Source organism: Ictalurus furcatus, chromosome 7 (assembly GCF_023375685.1).
Source record: "Ictalurus furcatus strain D&B chromosome 7, Billie_1.0, whole genome shotgun sequence".
Taxonomy (NCBI): Eukaryota; Metazoa; Chordata; class Actinopteri; order Siluriformes; family Ictaluridae; genus Ictalurus; species Ictalurus furcatus.
The window spans coordinates 14,298,091-14,320,932 of NC_071261.1; the positions used below are offsets into that span (position 1 = coordinate 14,298,091).

The 22,842-nt window shown below is 39.0% G+C and overlaps 1 protein-coding gene across 2 annotated transcripts; it reads left to right on the forward strand.

The window, feature by feature from the left end:
* The first annotated feature begins 19 nt into the window (after positions 1–19).
* On the forward strand, positions 20–22,568 carry nsmaf (neutral sphingomyelinase (N-SMase) activation associated factor). 2 transcript variants are annotated; one of them, XM_053628761.1, is made up of 31 exons: positions 20–227; positions 740–820; positions 3,422–3,506; positions 3,614–3,678; positions 3,884–3,920; positions 4,017–4,067; positions 4,417–4,488; positions 4,573–4,620; positions 4,751–4,803; positions 6,066–6,195; positions 6,311–6,382; positions 6,466–6,574; positions 7,034–7,210; positions 10,055–10,134; positions 11,583–11,673; positions 11,801–11,864; positions 11,968–12,019; positions 12,841–12,961; positions 13,905–14,036; positions 14,167–14,209; positions 14,342–14,508; positions 14,615–14,723; positions 14,809–14,867; positions 14,953–15,020; positions 16,704–16,771; positions 16,918–17,041; positions 17,173–17,256; positions 19,084–19,234; positions 19,355–19,457; positions 20,140–20,249; positions 20,395–22,568. In XM_053628761.1, the coding sequence occupies exons 1-31, from the start codon at positions 190–192 to the stop codon at positions 20,487–20,489; spliced, it is 2,739 nt and encodes a 912-aa protein (XP_053484736.1). In that variant the 5' UTR covers positions 20–189; the 3' UTR covers positions 20,490–22,568. The 2 variants fall into 2 exon arrangements, with proteins under 2 accessions (XP_053484736.1, XP_053484737.1); XM_053628762.1 differs by lacking the exons at positions 20–227; positions 740–820; positions 3,422–3,506; ... (6 more) ...; positions 6,066–6,195; positions 6,311–6,382 and having other exon boundaries at positions 6,493–6,574; positions 7,030–7,210.
* Positions 22,569–22,842: the final 274 nt, after the last annotated feature.

Consider the following 22,842-nt stretch of genomic DNA (forward strand, 5'->3'; position numbering starts at 1 on the left):
AATCGGAGTATCGACTCTTTTTGGCCACGCTGACATGCGCACCAAAGACCAGAGAGAGGGAGAACGAAAACGAGCTGGAGTATAGTTCTTTTGCAGAGGTGCTGTAATCGTCAGGAATGAGCTGTAGCTAGTTCCGGCAGTTGTGGGTCTCTCGGTGTGTGCTGAGCCCTGAGTGTCCCGTGGTGCATCATGGCGTTCATCAGGAAAAAGGAGCGATGCAAAGAGAGGTATTTTATTCGACACTCTCTGAACAGCTCTATCCGGCTTCTCCACTCTATTTAGGCTCATACAACAACTCGAGCTCGCTGCATCACATGTCTACAGGCCGAAAATATCTTCAGCAAACAGTTAATTGTTTTATCTCTTTACTGAGTTCAGTCACATGTTTAATACACGTCAAGACTGAAGAAGGAACTCCGCTTTCTAGCATGACCGACATTATTGTTTTGAAGTTGTTGACCCGGAAGTAGCCTGGGAAAAGCAGTCACATGAATTGTTGCTTGTTAATCCTTGCGTTTTGACCATTGACCAATCTCATTTGAAAGACTCTTGTTAAAAAGTTGCAGCAGTGTTCTTCATGTCAGTTTTGTTCACTGAGTTTTACTGCCAAAGCTTCACTGGAATGAGCAGAACTTGTAAAATGTAAATGTGAAAAGTGTGAAAAGAAAAATGTAAATGTGTTTTCTCTCTCTCTCTCTCTCTCTCTCTCTCTCTCTCTCTCTCTCTTTCTTTCTCTCAGGTTTTCATTGCTCTTACTAGACCTGGAGGAATATTATTTTGAACAGCACACTGCATATCAGCTGGCTGCACTCCCAAACAGGTGAGCTTGGTGAGAAGTTTGACCATGCACTGACATGATGATGGTAAGCTGAGATGCTATCATTTAATTGAGTTGTGGCCTAGGAAAATCCTTCACAGCGCCAAACTTTGACATGTTATATATAAATATAATGTATCTATGTATATTAGTTCTAAAAACTAAAATTGGTTGCTTACTATTTGCACATACACCGATCAGCCATAATATTTAAACTACCTGCCTAATATTGTGTAGGTCCCCCTTGTGCCACCAAATGGAGAGGCATACCCCACAGATGTTCGATGCGATTGAGATCTGGGGAATTTGGATGCCACTTTGAATCATCCACGTGAATACCAGGATCCAAAGTGTCCTAGCAGAACAGTGGTTTTAATGTTATGGCTGTTCAGTGTACAGCAGGCTCCAAAAGTCTGAGACCACCTTGAAAATCTGGAATATTTTTTTTTGCATTTAAAACTGGAAATAAACAGTTTTAGAACATAAACGATTTTTGAACAAAGAGAGGAATCTGTTCAGTATCTCGGCTCTTCAAGATTCTGCACTATTTCTATGCCACTATTTAACACTGATTGTAACAAATTTGTGATATTGTCCATGTACCTTTGTATAAACCACAGATTTTCTGTGAAAATGTACTTTTCTCTCAAGTTATTGCTCACAAAACAATTTGTAATATAAAGGTTTGTATCAAATTAGTTTTTTTAATGATTTTTTTTAATGGAAAACAGAAGCATTTCCATTAGTGGTCTCAGACTTTTGGACTCCACTGGTATCCAGCAAAAAAAAGTGAAAACTCCAGTGAAACACACCAGTGCATTGATTTGTCTAAAAACCGTTGCTGTATATTGATTTCATGAGCGTTTTATTTCATATTCAATAAGATATTCAAGTTGTAATAATTCGTATGTTGGTCATGAGCGTCATCCACCTCAATCTCTCTAGTCTTTGCATCTAATGTAATGCGTGGTATTTTATCAGTTCACTGTTCACAGTGGGTTCTGTTCTGTTGCCTCAATTTCCCATATTTCTATCGGGTCATTTACACACTTTAAAGCATCGTCCCTGTCCTATCCGATTTTATCAGCTCTGTGTTTTGATGATGTGAGGAAGCAGGAGCATTGCAGACACTTTGATGGCTAGCATTTGATAACTAGGTCTGTTCCGCTGTATGCATCCAACAACTTGTTCAAGCGGGAGAGGAAAAACACACTTTAACCAACAAGGTTTAATCTTCAGGTAGACTGACAGGTTTTACAGCCGTGTTTACCGACTCCTTACCCAGCATAATCGTTGCAGAAAGCCCTGGGCAAGATAGTTAAGTAAATGAAAAACTTTTCATTTTTTTCTTAAATGTTTATAAGCAGTGAAAATCCCCTGAACTGTAAACTGTGTTTCTGCTTTGTTCTGATAAACTACTGGTCATTAAGCTGAACAATCCTCTTTCCAGGTCAGTTAAGAATGTCGGCAGTTTGGCAAACTTGTTACGTTTCACAGCCGCTGCATTTCAATAAATACTTTTATTTACCCAATGACACCTGTGACACTAGTTTATGCAGTCTTGCAGTAAGTGGTGACCAAAAGAGTCTTGAATAAATGATGAGTGGGTAATGATTGTGTTACAGACAGCTTGGAAATAGGATAAACACAAAGAACCAGTTCTGAACTCGAGGACACCCGCTAGTGCTAATCCGTTTAAACTGTTTGAGTTGAGTTTTAGTGACTTTTGACTAGTGCGTGTTTGAATAACAGGGTTTTCTGTACTCATAGCTCAGTAATGGAGTCTCAGACCCTTTGTGTTCATACTACTGCTTTTTGGGTCCTTGTTGTCTTGCTTGTTTATTTATTGTAATTTCTAGAAGTATAAAATGTTTGGGTTTTTTTGCTCATTTTAAGTGTTGGCTTTGTAAAAAAACACCTGCCATATGCTAAATATTCTGCCCTGTGGTTAAGGAAAGCAGACACGCAAAATGTCAACTTTACCATGAAAATAATGGCGTAACGGTTGTATGAGCAGCTAGGTAATGCAAGCCCGCAATGAACATACCGTTATCATCCTCGCTGATGTCAACATGCCCTCCCTGTATGACACTTATTGGGTTTGTGCAGGCGCTCATACCAAGAATTTTGTCTAACTAATCGTAGAGAGGCCACTTGTCATCGGCTGACTGTCCACTAGATTGCAGTTTATCTCATGTGGCCGTATATTTGTAATACGTAACTGTTTTTTCACTTTAACCCGACACTGCAAGGTGCTTACAGGTACAGTTAAGTGGCCTGTGAGCGATTTGTGTTCACAGTGCACGTTTGTAGCGAACTGTACCGTAAGCTGAAAGCGAACCGTACTCGGACCATCTCCCAAGATGGCCTCGGTTTGATTTGCTTCGCTTTAAAAGAGTCTGAGATCGTTTGGAGTGTTCTCACATGGGCCAAAAATCAGGCGGACCGTGTGAAAACCGCCTGAGGCTCATCAGTGATGTGGTTTAGGCCACACCCACTTTGGGTACACAGAACGTGCCGTTGTGTTGCACCTTTAATTTATAGCAACATCACAAATAATTTTTGTTTAATGATTAATTAATGTTTCTTTGTGTACTGGTTTAGTCACAGAAATATTCGAGGCTCACTAAAGATCTGTTCCAAGTCGGTCATTTTCGAGCCAGATGAGACGATTGAGCCTATTTTAAAGGTAAATTCCTCTTGAACACTTTAGCATCTCACGCTCGTATATCATATATCAAGTCCTGAGAGGAACATGCTGACTGACTCCTTTTGTTTTGTTTTGTTTTGAAACAGATCCCACTGAAAGACTGCAGGCGGATAGAAACGGTGGAGGAGAACGAGCCCCCCCCTTTTAAAGAGTGAGATGTTTAAATGCACATTTACGACGGAGAACTCAAAAGCACTTCAATTGCATACGTGCTCGTAATGCACTTTACTGCTAAAAATCAAAGCGATGCACACTTAGGATCTTTCAGTCTGTATTTAACCGGCTATTTGTTTGTTTATTTATTTATTTATTTATTTATTTTCTCTCTCTTCTTTCATTTCCTTATTCTGCTGCAGAACCAAGCCAGCATCTGTACTTATGGAAACCAAGCAGGTGAGCATGTGCTTCAGCGTGTATGTACAGAAATATCAGTGTGTGCCTGCTGACTGTTTCTCTGTGCATTCTAACCATGTGTTTTTGGTTTTTCAGGTTTTTCTTATTAAAGAGGGGAACGTCGTTGCTCCATACAAATATGAAAGGGTGAGTGCATAGGTTCATGTTGCTGGGTTTGAACGTATTCGTGTATTGCAGAGGTGCCACACATCTATGATTTAGTCATAGCGTTTATCATTTTTGACATCTTGCTGTAGCTGTAACTGTGCTTACTTAAAAAAAGAAACCGTGATCAAACAAAACTCAAATGAAATTTGCCTTAGTGTAATAGCAAGGGGAAGGGGAAATGACACAGGATGTGAAAGATGGGTATTTCCTTCCTGTTGTTTTTCACAGTGGCAGGATTCTTGTATTCTTAGTATCAGATTTTTGTTTGATTGATTTTTTTTTTTTCTTCGCCTAATAATGTTTATCAATGTTTAAACCTGTTTACCAGGGAGTAAGAAGTGTCATGTTCCAGCTGGAGAGTCCCACAAAAACAGAAGATGTTGTCCAGACATTGCTGCAGGTTTGCATCGCAGTTTCTGCAGATTAATTATTGGCAAAGGTTGCTTGACTGTGTTTGTTTTACCAGTCTGTTTCATTTTTGCAGTTACATAGAGCATCGTGTCTGGACAAGCTGGGAGACCAGACAGCAATGGTTTGTACAGTTGCACACAAACTTGCATCTGTCTACTCAGTGAACTGAGGTTATTGAGAGGCATGCATTTAAAAAAAATAATAATAATAATAAATCAATAATAATAACGGCCCGTGTGTTACTCTTCTAGATCGCTGCTAACTTGCAATCCAGGTTGGCGAGAACATCTTTTGATAAGAACAGGTTGGTCATCGTTGTGTAATTCAAACTCACCTCACACCTCTAGTCAGTTTAGAGTAAGGTTTTATTTACAAAGACCGATTGAAATCGAAAGAGAGAAATTCCTGCTTTTTAAAAAGAGAGCAAAATCTGCTTTTTTTTAATAGGAAAAAGAAACTAAAATCAGTATTTTCTCCCCAATTTGGTCTTGCCAATTCCCACCCACTATGTAACTCTCCCCTACCAATCAGGAAGGGTGAAGGATAACACGTGCATCCTGTGAGAATCATCCATCCATCAGTCCATTTTCCATACTACGAACAATTTGGAAATGCCAGTCAACCTACAACGCGTGTCTTTGGACTGGGAGGAAACCCCCGAAGAACAGGGAGAACGTTTGAATCCCCAATCTCGGAAGTGTGAGGCAAACGTGTCAACCGCTAAGCCCCAGTGCCTCCGACCTCCGTATCATTTTACGTATCAGGACGGCGTAAAACAAATCAGAAGAAATGGCTATCTGCCTTCTTTCACAAATGTGAGTTTGCAGACACCCACAATTGGCCAGTGTTGCTCTGATTGAAAGGAGAGAAAGATCCCTGACACCCAGAGAGGTGGCCAATTATCAGAATTCGAACTCACGATTTTCTGCTGAGAGAGAAAAAAAAAAACTCAAAAGGTCTTATTTTTTTTGACAAGACAAGCTTTTACTACTGAGGTATAACCAACGGATCACAATTCTTCTGATGCTGTGCATTGGATGTTCCTGAGTGATCTTACTGGAGCGCTTACTCTCAGTTTCTTCCTCCATCACTTACCCAGCAGTGCCTGATAGGCTGCTGTACCACTTATTATCTGATTTCAGATCTAACACATGTACTGGTTGTGTGCTTGATGGCTTTACTGTTTCGGGTTCTGTGTTGTGAGTGGCAGATCGTAAACTCTCAGGCTTGCTACAGAACTAATGTTGGGCTCTTAAAGAGGATTATTTGTTTGAAGTGAGGTTTGCAACCTTGTACTGTATAAATTGCGTTGGATAAACACGTCTGCCAGCGCACAGCTCCTCGTACAAGACAGGAATCTCGAATACCTCCACACTCAGAGATAGTTGTAATGCCGTCAAGTGATAACACAAGGGATAACAAAGTGTATATATATTTAACAAATTATATTTGGCTGCTAGACCACTTTTTGGCATTACGTACATAACTATCAGCTGGTTGTCCTGTGATTACTGCATGTAGCCAAATTGCAGCATTGTAGATTGACGTGTGTGTGTGTGTGTGTAGCTTTCAGAGTGTGTCTGAGCAGCCACATATGGAGTGTAAGGCTGAGATGGTGACCCCTCTGGTGACGAACCCTGGCCACGTCTGCATCACAGACCACAACCTGTACTTCCAGCCCCTTAATGGTTACCCTGTGAGTTATCAGTGCAGCATTAGTGAGCTGTTTATTTTATTATTTTAATAGACTGGTAATCAATATATTCAATATTTGTGCATCTGTGTGTGTGTGTGTGTGTGTGTGTGGAAAGGATTCAGTGGTGCACATTGGACTCCACAGCGTCCTACGCATCTACAAAAGAAGACATGGCTTGAGACCACTGGTAAGTGTGTGTTTGACTGTATATAAGGGTTAATTAGTGCAGTTCTATGTTCATGACTGTGTGTGTGTGTTTGTGTGTTTTAGGGGCTGGAAGTGTTTTGTACAGAGAATGATTTGTGTTCAGATATCTACCTGAAGTTCTACAATACTGAAGACAGAGATGACCTCTACTACTACATTGGCACTTTCCTAGGTATTTTGTACACACACATTCACCCAGTGCCTTTCAGGGTGTCTCTCTCATATATATATATATATATATATATATATATATATATATATATATATATATATATATATATATATATATATATATATATATATATATATAATGTATGTATATATGTGTGTGTGTGTGTGTGTGTGTGTGTATGGATGTATGTATGTATGTATTCTATCTATCTACACACACATATACATACATACATACATACATACATTATTTTTATATATATATATATATATATATATTATGTATGTATATGTGTGTGCAGATAGATGGAATGTGTATATGTATCTCCACTGTTGTACGTACATTGCCACCATACATTTTTGAATGATCATAAAGTTCTAGAATTATAAAGTTTTTTTTTTTAAGTATATGTAACTTTTTAAATATTTCAATATCGATTGTTGTGTGTGTTTGAGACAGAGAACCACATAGTGGAGCACACAGCAGAGAGTTACATGCTGCAGTGGCAGAGAGGACACATCTCCAACTACCAGTATCTGCTGCACCTTAACAACCTGGCAGACCGCAGCGTTAACGACCTCTCACAGTATCCGGTGTTTCCTTGGGTCCTCAGCAACTACACGAGCCCACAACTGGGTAAGCCTTGCACACACACACACACACAGAGAATGGAGGAAGAAGGACCGTAGCATAACACACATTGGGCCTCATTTATCAATCTTTAATAAAGTGGTGTGTAAAGGTTTGCGTAAACCAAACGAAAAAGTTTCCAGCAGATTTAGAAACGTTTATACTACGCGTTTGGATTTTAGTGAATGCCAATCACCTGGAAATTCCCAAGCGTGTGCACGGTACAGCTGATTTGCATGTATTGATGCCTATAAAAGTCCATAAAAGATCAAGTGCACAGACAGCTGAGAGCATGAAACGATCGATCACGGTAAAGCCTGAAAAACAGAAGTGGAAGTTATTTTGACTCACTACTCTGCCAATTAACCTGCTTACTTATATATGATACTAATACTAATAAAAACAAGCTACATTTTCCATCAGCTGAGGCATTTGTTTACGGCTTATCCCTGAGACAGTATACAACGGTACATTCCATATATAAAAGTGCAGTAATCTGTGCAAATTATATGATTTGAAGTCGATCAGGTTGAAGTTTACATTAGTTAGTCTTCTATGCACAAATATATTTGCACTCAGGAGCAGGAGTAGGATACGAACATTACGAGATTGTTATGAGTAACTTTTCATCATTTGATTTGTTGATTGGAAGGAGTTGACCATGATCATGGATTTAGCTTCAATATAGTTAAGCTACTTTTGCCAGCTAGCTCGCTTGTTGCTCTGCTTCTGGTTGGAGCTTCTGCACTTGTGCCTCATTTTCTGTGACTGAGGATTTACAGTTCCAGAAGAACAGTATATTTGCAACTCTCCCCCTTGCTTTAGTGGGTACTGGATACCATAGAATTGTACTTAAGAACTGTTGCTGTACTCATAATGACTCTTCCTGTGCCTCATCACAGGGAGCCTATTCAGAGTGTTCTGATCCTTTTAACACATTGGTTACTGATGAACTTCATAGTATACAACTGTAACGCCACTATCGGGGCTCCTCTCAAGGTTTCTTTGTCATGTCATCTCAGGGAGTTTTTCCATGCCACTGTCGTCTCTGGTTTGCTCATTAGGGATCTAAATATAAAACGATATCTGGATTTTTGTAAAAATGCAAAATTTCTTATTAAAACATTACACAAATAAAGAAAAATCTGTTGAATTAAACTGCATTTATTAAACAGCTTGCTGAGATTCCGCTACAGATTAGTTGTTTGTGCGCCAACTATTTTCCTTACACTGGTTTACACTTTAATAATAATATATTGTTTTATGGTGTCAGTGTAGTTGTACACAAACAAACAAAGATAAATATACACCCACTGAGCACTTTATTAGGAACACTACACTAATAGTGTGTAGGGCCCCCATTTGCTCTCAAAACAGCCTCAAGCATTCCTGGCATGGATTCCACAAGACGTTGGAAACATTCCTGTGGGATTCTGGTCCATGTTGACATGATGGCATCACGCAGTTCCTGCAGATTTTTCAGGTGCACTTTTATGCTATGAATCTCACGTTCTACCACATCCTAAATCTGTTCTGTTGGATTCAGATCCGGGGACTGGGAAGGCCACTGAAGAACACTGAACTCATTATGTTTATGAAAGCAGTTTGTGCATTATCATGCTGAAAGTATCGATTAGAAGATAGGTAAATTGTGTTCATGAAGGGATGCACATGGTCAACAGCAATACTCAAGTAGGCTGTGGTGTTCAAGCAATGATTGATTGGTCTTAACAGCCGTAAGTGTGCCAGGAAAACATTCCTCACACCATTACACTACCTCCACCAGCCTGTACTGTTGACAAGACAGGTTGGGTGCATGGATTCATGCTGTTGGTGCCAAATTCTGACCCTACGATCTGTGCACCTCAGCAGAAATCGAGATTCATTAGATCAGGCTACGTTTATCCAGTCTTCAACTGTCCAGTTTTGGTGAGTCTGTGCCTGCTGCAGCTCAGAATTCTGTTCTTGGCTGACAGAAGTGGATCCCGACATGATCGTCTGCTGTTGTAGCTCATCCACCTCAAAGTTCAGCGTGTTGTGCATTCTACGATGCTTTTCTGTTCACCACAGTTGTACAGAGTGGTTATTTGAGTTACTGTAGCCTTTCTGTCAGCTCAAACCAGTCTAGTCATTCTCTGTTGCCCTCTCTCATCAACAAGGCGTTTCCTTCTGCAGAACTGCAGCTCACTGGGTGCCCCATTCTGAATAAACTAGAGAATGTTGTGTGTGAAAATCCCAGAAGATCAGCAGATATAGAAATACTCAAAACAGCCCTTCAGTGGCATGACAGTTAGTGGCATGCCACTAACTGTCATGCCACTGTCAAAATCACTGAGATCGCATTTTCCCCTTATTCTGATGGTTGACGTGAACATTACCTGAATCTGCTGGCCCACACTGCTGATTTTATGCATTGCACCGCTGCCACTCGATTGACTGATTAGATAATTGCATGAATGAGTAGGTGAACAGCTGTTCGTCATAAAGTGTTTAAGTGTATATGCACATCCTTTTAGATTTTTCTTTATTCTAATTATAGATGTACTTTTTTTTTTTTTCCAGGCAAGCAAGTGTTGTCGTATAGAACCACAAAGTTAAACTCAACGACGAAAACAACTCAGTATTTCTAATTGGTTTTACGATTTATTTTCTAGGATCCTCCCAGAATGTGTTACCTTTGTACCAGGTCTTTACCACTGTGTCTTGGTAAATTAAGAAAGAAGTGATTAGTATAAAATACAGCTTAGTTATACGGCTGCCGAAGTTTCTAGGTTAATATTATAAAACCATGGAATTGTACATTGGAGCTTTATAGTGCTAATATCTTGATGTGCGCTTGTTTTCTGTTAGATCTGTTGAACCCTGCCTCTTTTCGGGACCTCACTAAACCCATTGGAGCATTAAACAAAGAGAGACTCGAAAGGCTACTGGTAAGGATATACACCATACACACTAACGTCCAGCTATGATGTTTACAAGCACGGATTTAAGTATGGCTCCAATAGTCAGGCCTGAAAAGTTCTTCCAGTTTAGTGAATATTTTAGGCTTATTTTAGGCTCTATACAGCAAGGCCGTGATAGATGCTGCAATAGGAAATCTGACTCGTACCACAGTGCTTTAAAGATTGATCACCCTGGAAAAGCTCAATAACTTCATTCCCATAGCTGCTATATGAGCTGTAGCCTCAGTCTCTGGTGCTCCGTCCGCAGGCTACAGACCATCTGATATCTTTTGTACATTTCTTTTGCCACAAGATTGAGCACTTTGAAGATTTCAACCTGAGTTGGTTTTCCGTACTTAGGGTTTGTTTCTCCGAGCAAACAATTAGATACTGACTTCAAACAGAGATGAACATACTCTTTGTGTATCTTGTGACTGGACTGCAGTGTGAGTTTGCTCATGTTGCTCCAAGCAAGTGTCTTACTTTCCTCAGTCAGATCCTCAGACGATTCCATGCTGGGAGAAGCTGAATATGTGCATTAGTATACACTTGATTTAATTGGTTTAAAGAAGTTAGCAGTGACTAAATTAAATAATTTTGCTGATTGCACATGCACTAGCAGGAGGTTCTTGGTCGTGTTTATTGCCGAAGAGTAACCTATGCTTTTGTGAGTGATCGAGGTCTGACTTGATGGATAATATGAGCTATGGGAGTGCCTAGTCAGTAATTTATTTATTTTTAACCATGAATACAGACGTCTTGTTCCGTGTATTTGTGAGTATGTTGTGCGAGGACTCACATGGCTCGCAACGTGTAGTGTCCACTAGGGGGCAGAAAATGAAAAACAAAAGTTTTGTGTTTCACTGCAGAAGGAATTGAGAAAAGATCAATACTACTTATAGTAGCTGGACACTTCTCGCTCGCTCTCTCTGTGTTATCTCACTGCACATCAGCACTTTTTGTATGCTTTTTGTGCTCGTTATAGTACCATATCGGACCGATGTCGCCTTTGCAGTCAGGTCAAAGGATTATATTAGCAATATCGCTCTTCACCCCTTGATGAAATCCATAGAAGGTGTTCTGTGTCTCATCAGGACATTTCCGAAATAGAGGATGATAAAAGACCAGAATCATGAACAACCTCCTTCATTCTTAAGTGTTGTAGTAAATGTTTATGATTGTATAAAATAGATTTGAGTATATTACTGAGTGAAACTCCATGATTACGGGGCCACATCTAGTATAATGTATGTTACCCTTTCAGAATAAATGTGGCTAAATAATTTATGCTGATTATTTATGCTGTTATTTTCTGTTTAATGTGTTAATGAAAACCGTCCATTTTATTTTTGAACTTTCTGTCTTTTCAGTCTAACTGTGTGTGTGTGTGTGTGTGTGTGTGTGTGTGTGTGTGTGTGTGTGAATGTCTGTTGCAGGAGCGTTACAAGGACATGCCAGAACCTCGTTTCATGTATGGTAGTCATTACTCCTCTCCTGGATACGTCCTCTTCTACCTTGTGAGAGTGGGTGAGTCTAACACAGGCTTCATCTTCCTCACACACTGCTGATTGGCACCAGTTGAAGGATTTCAGTAGACTAAATCGTGTGTATCTCTCGCTCTCTCTCTCTGTGTTTGCTTGCTTCTTCTCTGAAGCTCCAGAGCACATGCTGTGTTTGCAGAACGGCCGTTATGACCATGCAGACCGAATGTTCAACAGGTACCTTCATCTTAGACACATAAAAATGTATACACGTCTTTACTTTGTATCATAAATGACATTTTTTGTTGTTCATCAAACCTGAATGTTTCTCTGTGTGTAGTATTGGAGATACCTGGAAGAACTGCTTAGAGGGAGGCACTGACTTTAAAGAGGTGAGAGGCCTGGAAGTGGTGATTACAACCCCAGTTCTGAAAAAGTTGGGACAGTATGGAAAATGTGAAAATCAAACAGTCATTTGAAAATTCGCTTCACCCTGTACTAAATTGAAAAGACATTATTAGCACATTGTTTGATGTTTTACTTTGTGAATTTATGAATTTTTACCCTTTACGCACAGAGATTTGACCGGATTCCTTGAATCTTTTAATTATATTGTGCACTGTAGAAGGTGAAATGCCCAAAATCCTACCGATTTGTCTTTGGGGAATGTTGTTCTCAAAGTGTCAGATTATTTGCTGATAGCGGATAGTGAAGTGGATATCTGTTGGCAGGTTGGCAAGCCTCGACCCATCCTTGCTCTTGAAGGACTAGGTCTTTTTTTGGAGGCTCCTTATATACTATGATTAGATGACTGCCTTACCTGTTTCACATCACCTTCTTAATTCAACTTGTCAAATCGCTATTAGTCCTAAATTGCCCTCGTCCCAACTTTTTTGGAACTTGTTGCATGCATCAATTTCAAAATAAACATTTAGCTTCAAAAAATTATGCGGTTGATTAAGTAAAACATCACATATCTTGTATTTATAATTTTTATTGTTTAAAAACAAGTCAAAGTACATTTACAAATCACTCCTCTTTGTTTTCATTAGCATTTTCCATACTGTCCCAACTTTTTTGGAATTGGGGTTGTAGTACATACTTGCAAACCAGACCCTCTGTCTGTGTGTGTGTGTGTGTGTGTGTGTGTGTGTGTGCGCGCGTGTGTTTTTTTTTTTTTTTTGTTGTTTGTTTTTTTCTTTTTTTTCCCCAGTTGATTCCTGAGTTCTATGGAACAGACAGCAGTTTCCTGAAGAACATGCTGGGTTTAAATCTGGGTCGGAGGCAGGGTGGTGGGCAAGTAGGAGATGTGGAGCTTCCTCCCTGGGCCAAAGGTAGTTTAAAATCTTCAATAAAATCCTTCCGTACTGGAAGCGTCTGCGTATCCTTGATCTGGAAACCTCTCTGCTTGACTCCTCTAAGGACATTTAAAGATTTGAACAGTCCTCAATGACGGCAGGCGTCAGTTGATTTCACAGGCTGAAGAACGGTGGATTAATGACCCTATTGGAATGCAGCAGAATCCCAATAAATGATAATCTTATTTATAATATTGTGACAAATAATATAACTTACCAACATGTGCATATGAAGAATGATAGAAGAAATCTGTATCAAGTAAACATCAGCTTATGATGTACACGTGCGGTAATGTTTATATACGTGTATTCGTTGTGTAATCACACCGAATAATGTGCACGCAGACTCGTTATGAACTGTGAAGCCGAGTTAGAGCAACACTTCAGTGAAAATGTGTTTGTCCTTGGTTGCTACTGTCCTTATGTCCTTTCCGTGCTTCACCTATTCCATCATACTACAGGGTGTCCCAAAAGTCTCCATTCATAGTGGACTATGTTTGCCAGTACCATGTCGGTTGTGCCTTCATCAGTGGATGTTCGTGGACGTCCACGTCTCGATTAGTCCACAACACTTCCAGTCTTTTTGAATTTGGTAATAATTTTGGCAACGGTGTCGTGTGTGTGTGTGATGTGCTTGATCTGTTCCCTGTTAAAGTCCATCGCAGCCTCGCAACAACTTCCCGATCCAGCCATGAGAATGAGTTCAATGCGTTCTTCTTTTGTCAAATGCGTTCTTAAAGGCTCTTTGAGAAAAATATATATAATATAAACTATCTATGAAAAATGTTTTTTAATTTCTTCTATGTATGGACACTTTGGGGACATCCTGTAGAACAAACACAGTAACAATGCCTCTCTCTCTCTCTCTCTCTCTCTCTCTCTCTCTCTCTCTCCTCTCCTGACTCTCATGTGTGTGAAGATGTGGAAGACTTTCTGCAGAAGATGCGCTCTGCATTGGAGAGTCAGTATGTGTCAGAGAACTTGCACGAGTGGATCAATTTGATCTTTGGTTACAAACAGAGAGGGAGTGAAGCTGTTGCAGCCCATAATGGTACATACACACACACACACACACACACACACACACACACACATGCTCTCTCGCCCCCTCTCTCTTTCTCTCTCTCGCAAAAATACATGAGAGAGATGCATACATTTTATCTGTCTTTCTTTACTTCCAGTTTTTCATCCATTAACATATGAGGGTGGCATCGACTGTGACAGGTAATTAATCACTAACACTAATTCCTCTCATTAGCACCTTTATATTGTATGTAAATCATTCTTGTTATTTATAACTATATCACTTTTATGCTTATCTTTTGTTTTTCTGTGTGTGTACTGGTGTTTGTGTAGCATTGAGGACCCAGATCAGAAGATAGCGATGCTAACGCAGATTCTGGAGTTTGGTCAGACTCCCCGACAGCTTTTCACCAAACCTCATCCTCAACGCATCACACCCCGATTCCACAACGTCTCAGCAGGGACGAGCCTCAGCACATCGCCCAATGACCTCTCGCCAGGTTTCAGCATTGAACTCTTCATTAACACACATCACATAGATCAGGTACACGACCTCTGGTTCAGTTCAGTTCAACGTGCACACTAATGTGCAATATCCATTTTCAGGTTCTCCCAGTATGGAATCGTTTGAGGATCTGACCGAGGAAAGTAAGACACTTGCCTGGAGCAACATGAACAAACTCGCACTGCAGTCCAGTCACAAGATCCACAAAGAGTATGTTCCTCTGTGTTTGTGTGTGTATGTTCTGTATGTGTCCGAATATGTTGTGTTGAAGTCAGGGTCTAATTGTTCCTTTCAGGCCAGTGACAGGAATTGCAGTGACCCTAGGTGGTGTGTCCGTTTTCACAACATCTCAAGGTAAAGGAACACCAGTGCAAACACTGCATAATCTCTGTTGTTTTACTGTGATTTACACACAATTATCTCTCCATTTTTATTACAGACTCCACCTTAAAGATGTTTTCTAAAGAAAGCAACGCACTACAGAGGAGTGTGTCCTTTTCCAACATGGTAATCGGGCTATGCTTTTAAACTTTTCTCACTTAAAATATTACCATGCATTGTTTACCGGAGTACCTAAAATGTAGTAGCCATCTTGTAAGTTATTCAAAACAGAGGTTGACCGATTTCACAGATAACTACCTGATTAATCAACCGATAGTTTTTCAAATTGATACTGACTGAAATCACAACACTCAAAGTATAATATCGCTGAACTTTATTACAAAAATAAACAGTACTAACTGTAGCATGAAAATGTACTGTACATTTTAAATGAAATATAATATTAATATATATTAACTATGATTAAATATTTAATTAAATAAAAGATATACATCCAAACTGAATCAAAAAGTAACACTCTAAACAACAAATAAAAATAGACACATCCAAAATGAATCAAAAACACTTCAAATAACACAACAAAATTTGTCAGTGATAGTTTTTATTCCGCCTCTAGAGGCCGCTCTCGTACTGTATAATGACAGCTGACCCTTCTCAGCCACTCCTGGGAACAACTATGGGTGCGGATTAATAGGCAAAACCGATCCATCAGTCGACCTCTAGTTCAAAACACTGCAGCCAGTGTGCTATACCAAAAAGTGAGAACCAGTGATGCCTCTTTACCATCTCTACACTTCTCTCCACTTTTACTTTTACAGTTATTTCATAACTGAACAACAATTGGTTCCTTAGTGAATATCCTGAGAATAAAAAACAAGAAAAGCATCCTATTATTTTTATTTTCCTAAAAACATTACCTCTTAATATGCATGTGGCTCATCGATATGACTTGTTATTCCTTTGTTTAAAGCTATCCAAAACTTGTCTAATTGTACGCCATCGCACCTCTGGCCCTGCCCACTTTCACTCAGTCGCTGAAAACGGTTCAGCACGTGTGTTACAGCAGGGGGAGTTGATTAATTAATTTATAAGCAAAGTTGTTAGCCAATCATAGCAGTGTGTGGTTACATTAAAGTCTTAAATGTAAAGGGTATGATTGTTTCAGTCAGAGGGTCAGAGACAGGGTGGAAAAGGTCATAAATTACTCAATCTTCTTGTTTTTTTGTGCAAAAAACTGTACTAATATTAAAATTACATCTCAGGGAAGATTGAAAAAAAAAAAGTCATCATGACCCCTTTAAGGGCCCTAATTTTTTGACTATGTTCTACATTTATTAATAAATTGCTTAATGGTGCGTTTCTGTAACCTCCACCCTGTCTTTCCTGTGGTTGCTTGTTTCAAAGGTGCACACTGGAGTTTCCTAGGCTTTTTCATTTCTTTTAGATTTTATGGCACAGTAGCATTTCCTTGTCGAACATTCAGTCCTAACTTCAGTGTCCCCACTTTTTTAGTGATTGTTTTGACACATTGTCTGCTCCCTGAAATGATTTCATTCCAAAAAACGAATTATATAAAGGTTCCTCTTCAGTTATTTTTTATTTTATCATCTTTACTTTTACTCTTCCAAAACTTTTTTTTTGGTACTTTATTTCTATTTGACTTTTATGTTTTTGTGGGTGTTCCTCTCACTAGCTGGTTTTTGAGGACATGATGCAAAGCATGCAGAACTGCGTTTAAAATGAACGAACAGTGACGTGACATTTTAACTCCATTATCAAGTCCTCCACATGTAAGCATTCCTAATGCAAATCTATCCTTCTTTTTTTTCTCTCTCTCTGTCCATTTAGGCATTGTCCTCTTGTGTGATATTGCCTGAGGATAAAACTGTGGTTTGTTCTTCATGGGATAATAATGTGTAAGTATTAAAAAATATATATATATATATCATTTTCATCTTTATGGACCAGCTTACCTGACTGTTGTGTCTTAGGCATCCTCTTACATCACCTTTCCCATTTTATTTCCATATTCCTCTGTGTCCCTTTCCTTCTCTTGCAACAGGTACTTTTATTCAATAGCATACGGCAGGAGACAGGATACACTAATGGGTCATGATGATGCTGTGAGTCAGGTTTGCTGGAGAGAAGACCAGCTTTACACGGCATCATGGGACTCCACTGTAAAGGTCAGAGGTCTGAATTCACCCAAATCTCATTGTTATACTGTTAAGAACAGAAAATAGCGCTGTTTAGATATTCTATTGCCTTTTATAATTCCCTGTTGCTGAACTGTTTGCTCCTGTTTGTATGTGAGCAGGTGTGGAAGTGTGTAGCTGCAGATATTTCCAATAACAAGAGGTCACGGTTTTTGCTGTTGGCTGAGTTGGAGCACGAGGCTGGGGTAAGTCTTTAGCATTTCACCACAGACTAACCTGTCTCACTGATGAGTCCACTCAAATTTGTTTGTTTAAAATTGGTGGAATAATGTTTAAGAATCTAATTATAATATCTGTACAAGCTATATACAGTGCCCTCCACTAATATTGGCACCCTTGGTAAATATGAGCAAAGAAGGCTGTGAAAATTGTCTTTGTTTATCTTTTTGATCTTTTGTTTAAAAAATTCACACAAATACTCTGCTCTCATGGATATCAAACAATTGCAAACACAACATGGGTTTATTCAAAAACAAATATCTTTGTTAAATATAGGTGTGCAATAATTATTGGCACCCTTTCAGTCAATCCTTTGTGCTGTCTCCCTTTACCAAGATAACAGCTCTGAGTCTTCTCCTATAATGCCTGATGAGGTTGGAGAATACATGGCAAAGGATCTGAGATCATTCCTCCATACAGAATCTCTCCAGATCCTTCAAATTTTGAAGTCCACATTGGTGGACTCTCCTCTTCAGTTCACTCCACAGGTTTTATATGGGTTTCAAGTCAGGGGACTGGGATGGCCATGACAGGACCTTGATTCTGTGGTCAGTAAACCATTTTTGTGTTGATTTTGATGTATGATTTGGATCACTGTCCTGCTGGAAGATCCAATCAGGGTCCATTTTAAGATTTCTGGCAGAGGCAGTCAGGTTTTCATTAAATATCTGTTGATATTTGATGGAGTCCATGATGACGTGTATCGTAACAAAATGTCCAGGTCCTCTGGCAGAAAAACAGCCCCAAAACATTAAAGAGCCACCACCATATTTAACCGTGGGCATGAGGTACTTTTCCATATGGCTACCTCTCTCTGTGTGCCAAAACCACCTCTGGTGTTTATTGACAAAACACTCTATTTTGGTTTCATCTGACCATAGAACCCGATCCCATTTGAAGTTCCATTAGTGTCTGGCAAACTGAAGACGCTGGAGTTTGTTTTTGGATGAGAGTAGAGTCTTTTTTCTTGAAACCCTTCTAAACAACTTGTGGTGATGTAGGTGACTTTAGATTGTAGTTTTGGAGACTTTCTGACCCCAAGACACAACTAACTTCTGCAATTCTCCAGCTGTGATCCTTGGAGAATTTTTGGCCACTTGAACCATCCTATTCACAGTGCATTGAGACAATATAGACACAGTTCCAGTTCCAGTTAACTGGAACTTGATGGTGGAAATGGGCATTTTCAATGCTTGTGCTATTTTCTTATAGCCACTTCCCATTTGGTGAAGCTCAGCAACCTTTTGTCGCACATCACAGCTAAATTCCTTGGTCTTTACCCAGTGTTATGAAGGACTAAGGGAATTTGGCCGATGTGTTGCATCATATTTGTACCTCTGTGAAACAGGAAGTCATGGTCGAACCATTTCCTGTTCCTAGTCACCCAGGTGTACTAAATTTTAAAAAAAATATATCAATAGGAACATACTCAAATATATTTTTTTCATCTGAATTCATAGGGGTGTCAATAATTGTTGCACACCTATATTTAACAAAGATTTTTTTTTTGTTGATAAACCTGTTTTGTTTCTAATTGTTTGATGTCCATGAGAGCAGAGTATTTTTGTGAATCTTTTTATCAAAGGATCAAAAGGTTAAACAATAAAGAATTTTTTCACAGTTCCAATATTAGTGGAGGGCGCTGTAGCTCAGTGTGAAACGTATAACTATTTCAGATATCCTTATTATAGTATATTGCCGTATTGTATATTATCACATCACTGGTATAAATCAACACATTAAACAAGATGATCTGTATGAAATTATGGGATGTCTTTTCTCTATTTGTACAGGTTAACACCATAGCTCTAAGCCCTGCTGGAACACTCTTGGCATCAGGCACAAAAGAGGGCACCCTCAGTGTTTGGGATCTCGCCAGCTTTTCCCTCCTGCATCAACTCACCTGTCATTCTGGAAAGATCCACCAAGTGGCCTTTAGTCCTGGTGTGTGTGTTGTGCTGTGTGAATGTCTTTGTGTATAAAACAACCTGTGTGCACACACATGCTGAGATTTCTGACAATATGTCTTTTAATTGTGTGTGTGTGTGTGCTTGTGTCATTCAGACAGTCGAAACATCCTGAGTGTGGCTGAGGATTTGTATTTGAAGGTTACAGACGTACAGACGGGTACAGTACTCTCTACAGTTTTTGCAGAGGAAGAACAGAGGTAACAGTCCTTTTACACATTATATTCATTCGTTTATTTATTCACTTGTTCAATTATGCAGGCAAAAGAATTGGAAGAAAAGGGATTGGGGCAAAGTGGCTTAGTGGTTAGCACTTTTGCCTCACACCTCCACGGTTGAGGGCTCGATTCCCACTGCGGCCCTGTGTGTGGAGTTTGCATGTTCACCCCATGCTTTGGGGGTTTCCTCCAGGTACTCCAGTTTCTTCCGCCAGTCCAAAGATATGCATTGTAGGCTGGTTGGCATGTCCAAAAGTGTCCCTAGTGTATGAATGGGTGTGTGAATGTGCTCAGCGATGGATTGGCACCCCGTCCAGGGCGCTGTGTCCCATGCCCCTGGGACAGGCTCCAGGTTCCCTGTGACCATGAAGTGGTAAAGAAAATTGATGGATAGAGGAAGGAAGAAAAAGGAGAAAGCGAGAGATTTTAGCAGTCAGCATTCTACCACATTTCCACTGAACTCCTGGGCAGTTCCAGGCCAAAAACAGTTGGGGTTAGACTAGAATCATACGGATCATACAGGGCTGTGTATGTGTTTGTGTATACAGTGCCCTCCATATTTCCCCTTGGTAAATATGAGATTGAGATATATAAGTGAATCTTTTGTACACCATGAAAAGCAGCAATGTTGATGCATATCTTTTTGATGTTTTTGGGAGTGTAGGTGTTTTTGTTGGGACGGCAGCATTGTGTTATCTGGAGGTCAGTCAGGGAACCTGCTCATCTGGGATCTTCTTACTAGCAAGATCACACACAGGATCCCTGCTCACTCTGGTACACACACACACACACACACACACACACACACACACACACACACACACACACCCCCACAGCAAACAATCAAGAATGACCAGATTTGTCTGTAATGTAAATTACTGTAAATGTAAATTACTTTATGAACTCTCCTTGTTTTCAGGTCCCGTCTCTTGCATTTGGATGAATGAGCAGTGCTGCACTGTCATTACAGGAGGAGAAGATAAACAGATCATGTTCTGGAAACCCCAGTATTAGGACATGCGCACACAAACACACACACACAGAGACACAGACACTTATATTCCCACAACTAAATGTGCTGGACACAAGTATTCAGTTTGAAGCCTGAGGTACATTTATCCCCCACCTGCTCTATAGACCTGTGAGCATAAATATGATCCTACGAGTCGATACTACAACTCTGATCCGAATGCCGTTACACAAACTGAATCAGGAATCAAGTTCCATTTTACTGATGCTCTTATTACAGTGTAAGTTTGTTTTGATATTTAAAGTTTACCATGCTGTTGATTGCCTTTTTATTGTTTTATATTATTGTTTTATCACTTTCATTTTTATTAGGAAGGAATACGATGGCACGTTCATAAACAAGTGCATTGTGGAATTGCTGTATATCTTTGATCCGTACACCTCATTTGCACGAAGAAATGTAAACATTAACTGTCCATAAACCGTTTAATGAAGAACGTTCATTTGCCCGTCACGTTATAAAGTAGACCTATCCTCAAAATTCCAGTCTCACTATTTGTCTCGATGGCTCAAAAGCATTCTGAATGTCAACAACTGCATGTTTTTTCTTTGTTTATTTTAGTTTAAGTAAAATTATCAATTGACTTGGGTTATATTTATGCTCACAATAAATACACATTGCTGTGTACAGTATTTATCTTGAAGCAGCTGGCTTTTTTTTGTGATGAACATGCACAGAATTTAAATACCTAATATAATCAGAATATAAATATTTCTATATTTAAATATTAAATATAAGAAAATCTAGGCAAAATTTATAGTAATTTGTGAATGATATAATTAATCTGTTAAAGTAGTGTCATAAAGAAAAAATATATACATTCAAAACACTTTACATATCTAACATGTAGAGCATGTATCAGTGCGTGTACTTCCAAGTAGCTACGCGTGCTAACATCGACCAGTGTTCATGTTGTGCACTTTACTTTTTGTGTTTGTGTTACTGCTCTTATTAATATAAAACATTACTGTAGTGAAAGCCATAAAAACTGGCCTTGGAGCTGCTGCAAATTAAAATCAGGTTTACAAGTATTCCAATCCATAATTATAATATGTCATTATAATAGTCCAGGCATGTGCAACATTATGACCTTGATTTTATGTTCCTCTTAATGCAGTTTATTAGATCAGATGAAGTACATTTCCCCTACTGCAGTAAAAGATGGGGTTTGTTTTGTACTTTACACATTTTTGGGTTTCCGTATTGAATTTTGTAGACTTATTGTTCAGTTTTTTTTGACCTGTACACCCAGATGCAAGCAGAAAACTATGCCTTTATATACTCGTATTTATTATGTACAAATCTATTTAGAGTAATACACCATGTTCAGTAGTTATACAACCATGAACACGCCTTTTGTGTATATATATGTACACACATAAATATACATGCACATGCTGATCTTCATTTTATATTTATATCTTAGTAAGATCTTAGCTATGATATTTTTGATGGCTAGAAATGTAAATTTAAAAAAAAAGCAACAGCTTACAAGCAATGCTTGTAAAAATTAAACTCGTCATTGTGCAATAATTCAAAGAAGCAAGATGTTAAAGCGCATCTATTACGGTTTTGAAACGTGCCTAAATCATACAATAGATTTACATGCATACAAGGTCAAAAAATAATTTAAATTGCAGCATTTCCTATTTTCCCCCAGTGTCACAAATGACTCGTTAAATGATTCGTTCTTAAGGATTCATTCTAAACTCCTCCTTTCAGAGAGCATACTCTGCTCTGATTGGTCAGATTTCCCAGCGTACAGCCGATGAAGACCAGAGGCGGGGCTTTTGTTACAAACCTACGTAGGTTAGTACAGGAAGTAAGTCTGGAATCACTAACAAGTCATTCCAGCTGTTCAGAATCGGTTCCTTCTTTTGGGAATCAATAACTCAGTTTGTTCGTGCGCTTTGATTTTTGAAACTTTGCAGTTGTTACATTCACGAACAGCTCTATAACACAATACATGAAAGGTAATATTTGAGAAACCATAATAGGTGCACTGTAATATAAAATGTCAACTGTATGAACTGTACAAATATAAATATGCATCTTAAGCCCCACGGTGTCATGTTTTATCACAATGTTTGTGTAACAACGATCCTTTAGTCGTTTTTATTGTAATTTATTTAAATGTTTGTTTATTTGTTTTGTTTTGGGGTTTTTTTTGTCTATTTGATATTAAGTTTATTAGTAGTTTCTAAGCTGAGCTTTTTGGGTGAAGTAGATCATTTTTTAGGAAACACTGACTAGTTTTATTTTCGTGTTTTGCACTAAATACATGTTGCGTCCCTCAAAGCGAATGTCACCTCATTTTGAGACTAGTTTCGATCAACA

Coding starts and splice junctions, on each gene's coding strand:
- nsmaf (XM_053628761.1), top strand. CDS start 190: ATGGCGTTCATCAGGAAAAAGGAGCGATGCAAAGAGAG. Junction 3,507..3,613: donor CGATTGAGCCTATTTTAAAG/GTAAATTCCTCT, acceptor GTTTTGAAACAG/ATCCCACTGAAAGACTGCAG. Junction 12,962..13,904: donor GCTTCCTCCCTGGGCCAAAG/GTAGTTTAAAAT, acceptor ATGTGTGTGAAG/ATGTGGAAGACTTTCTGCAG.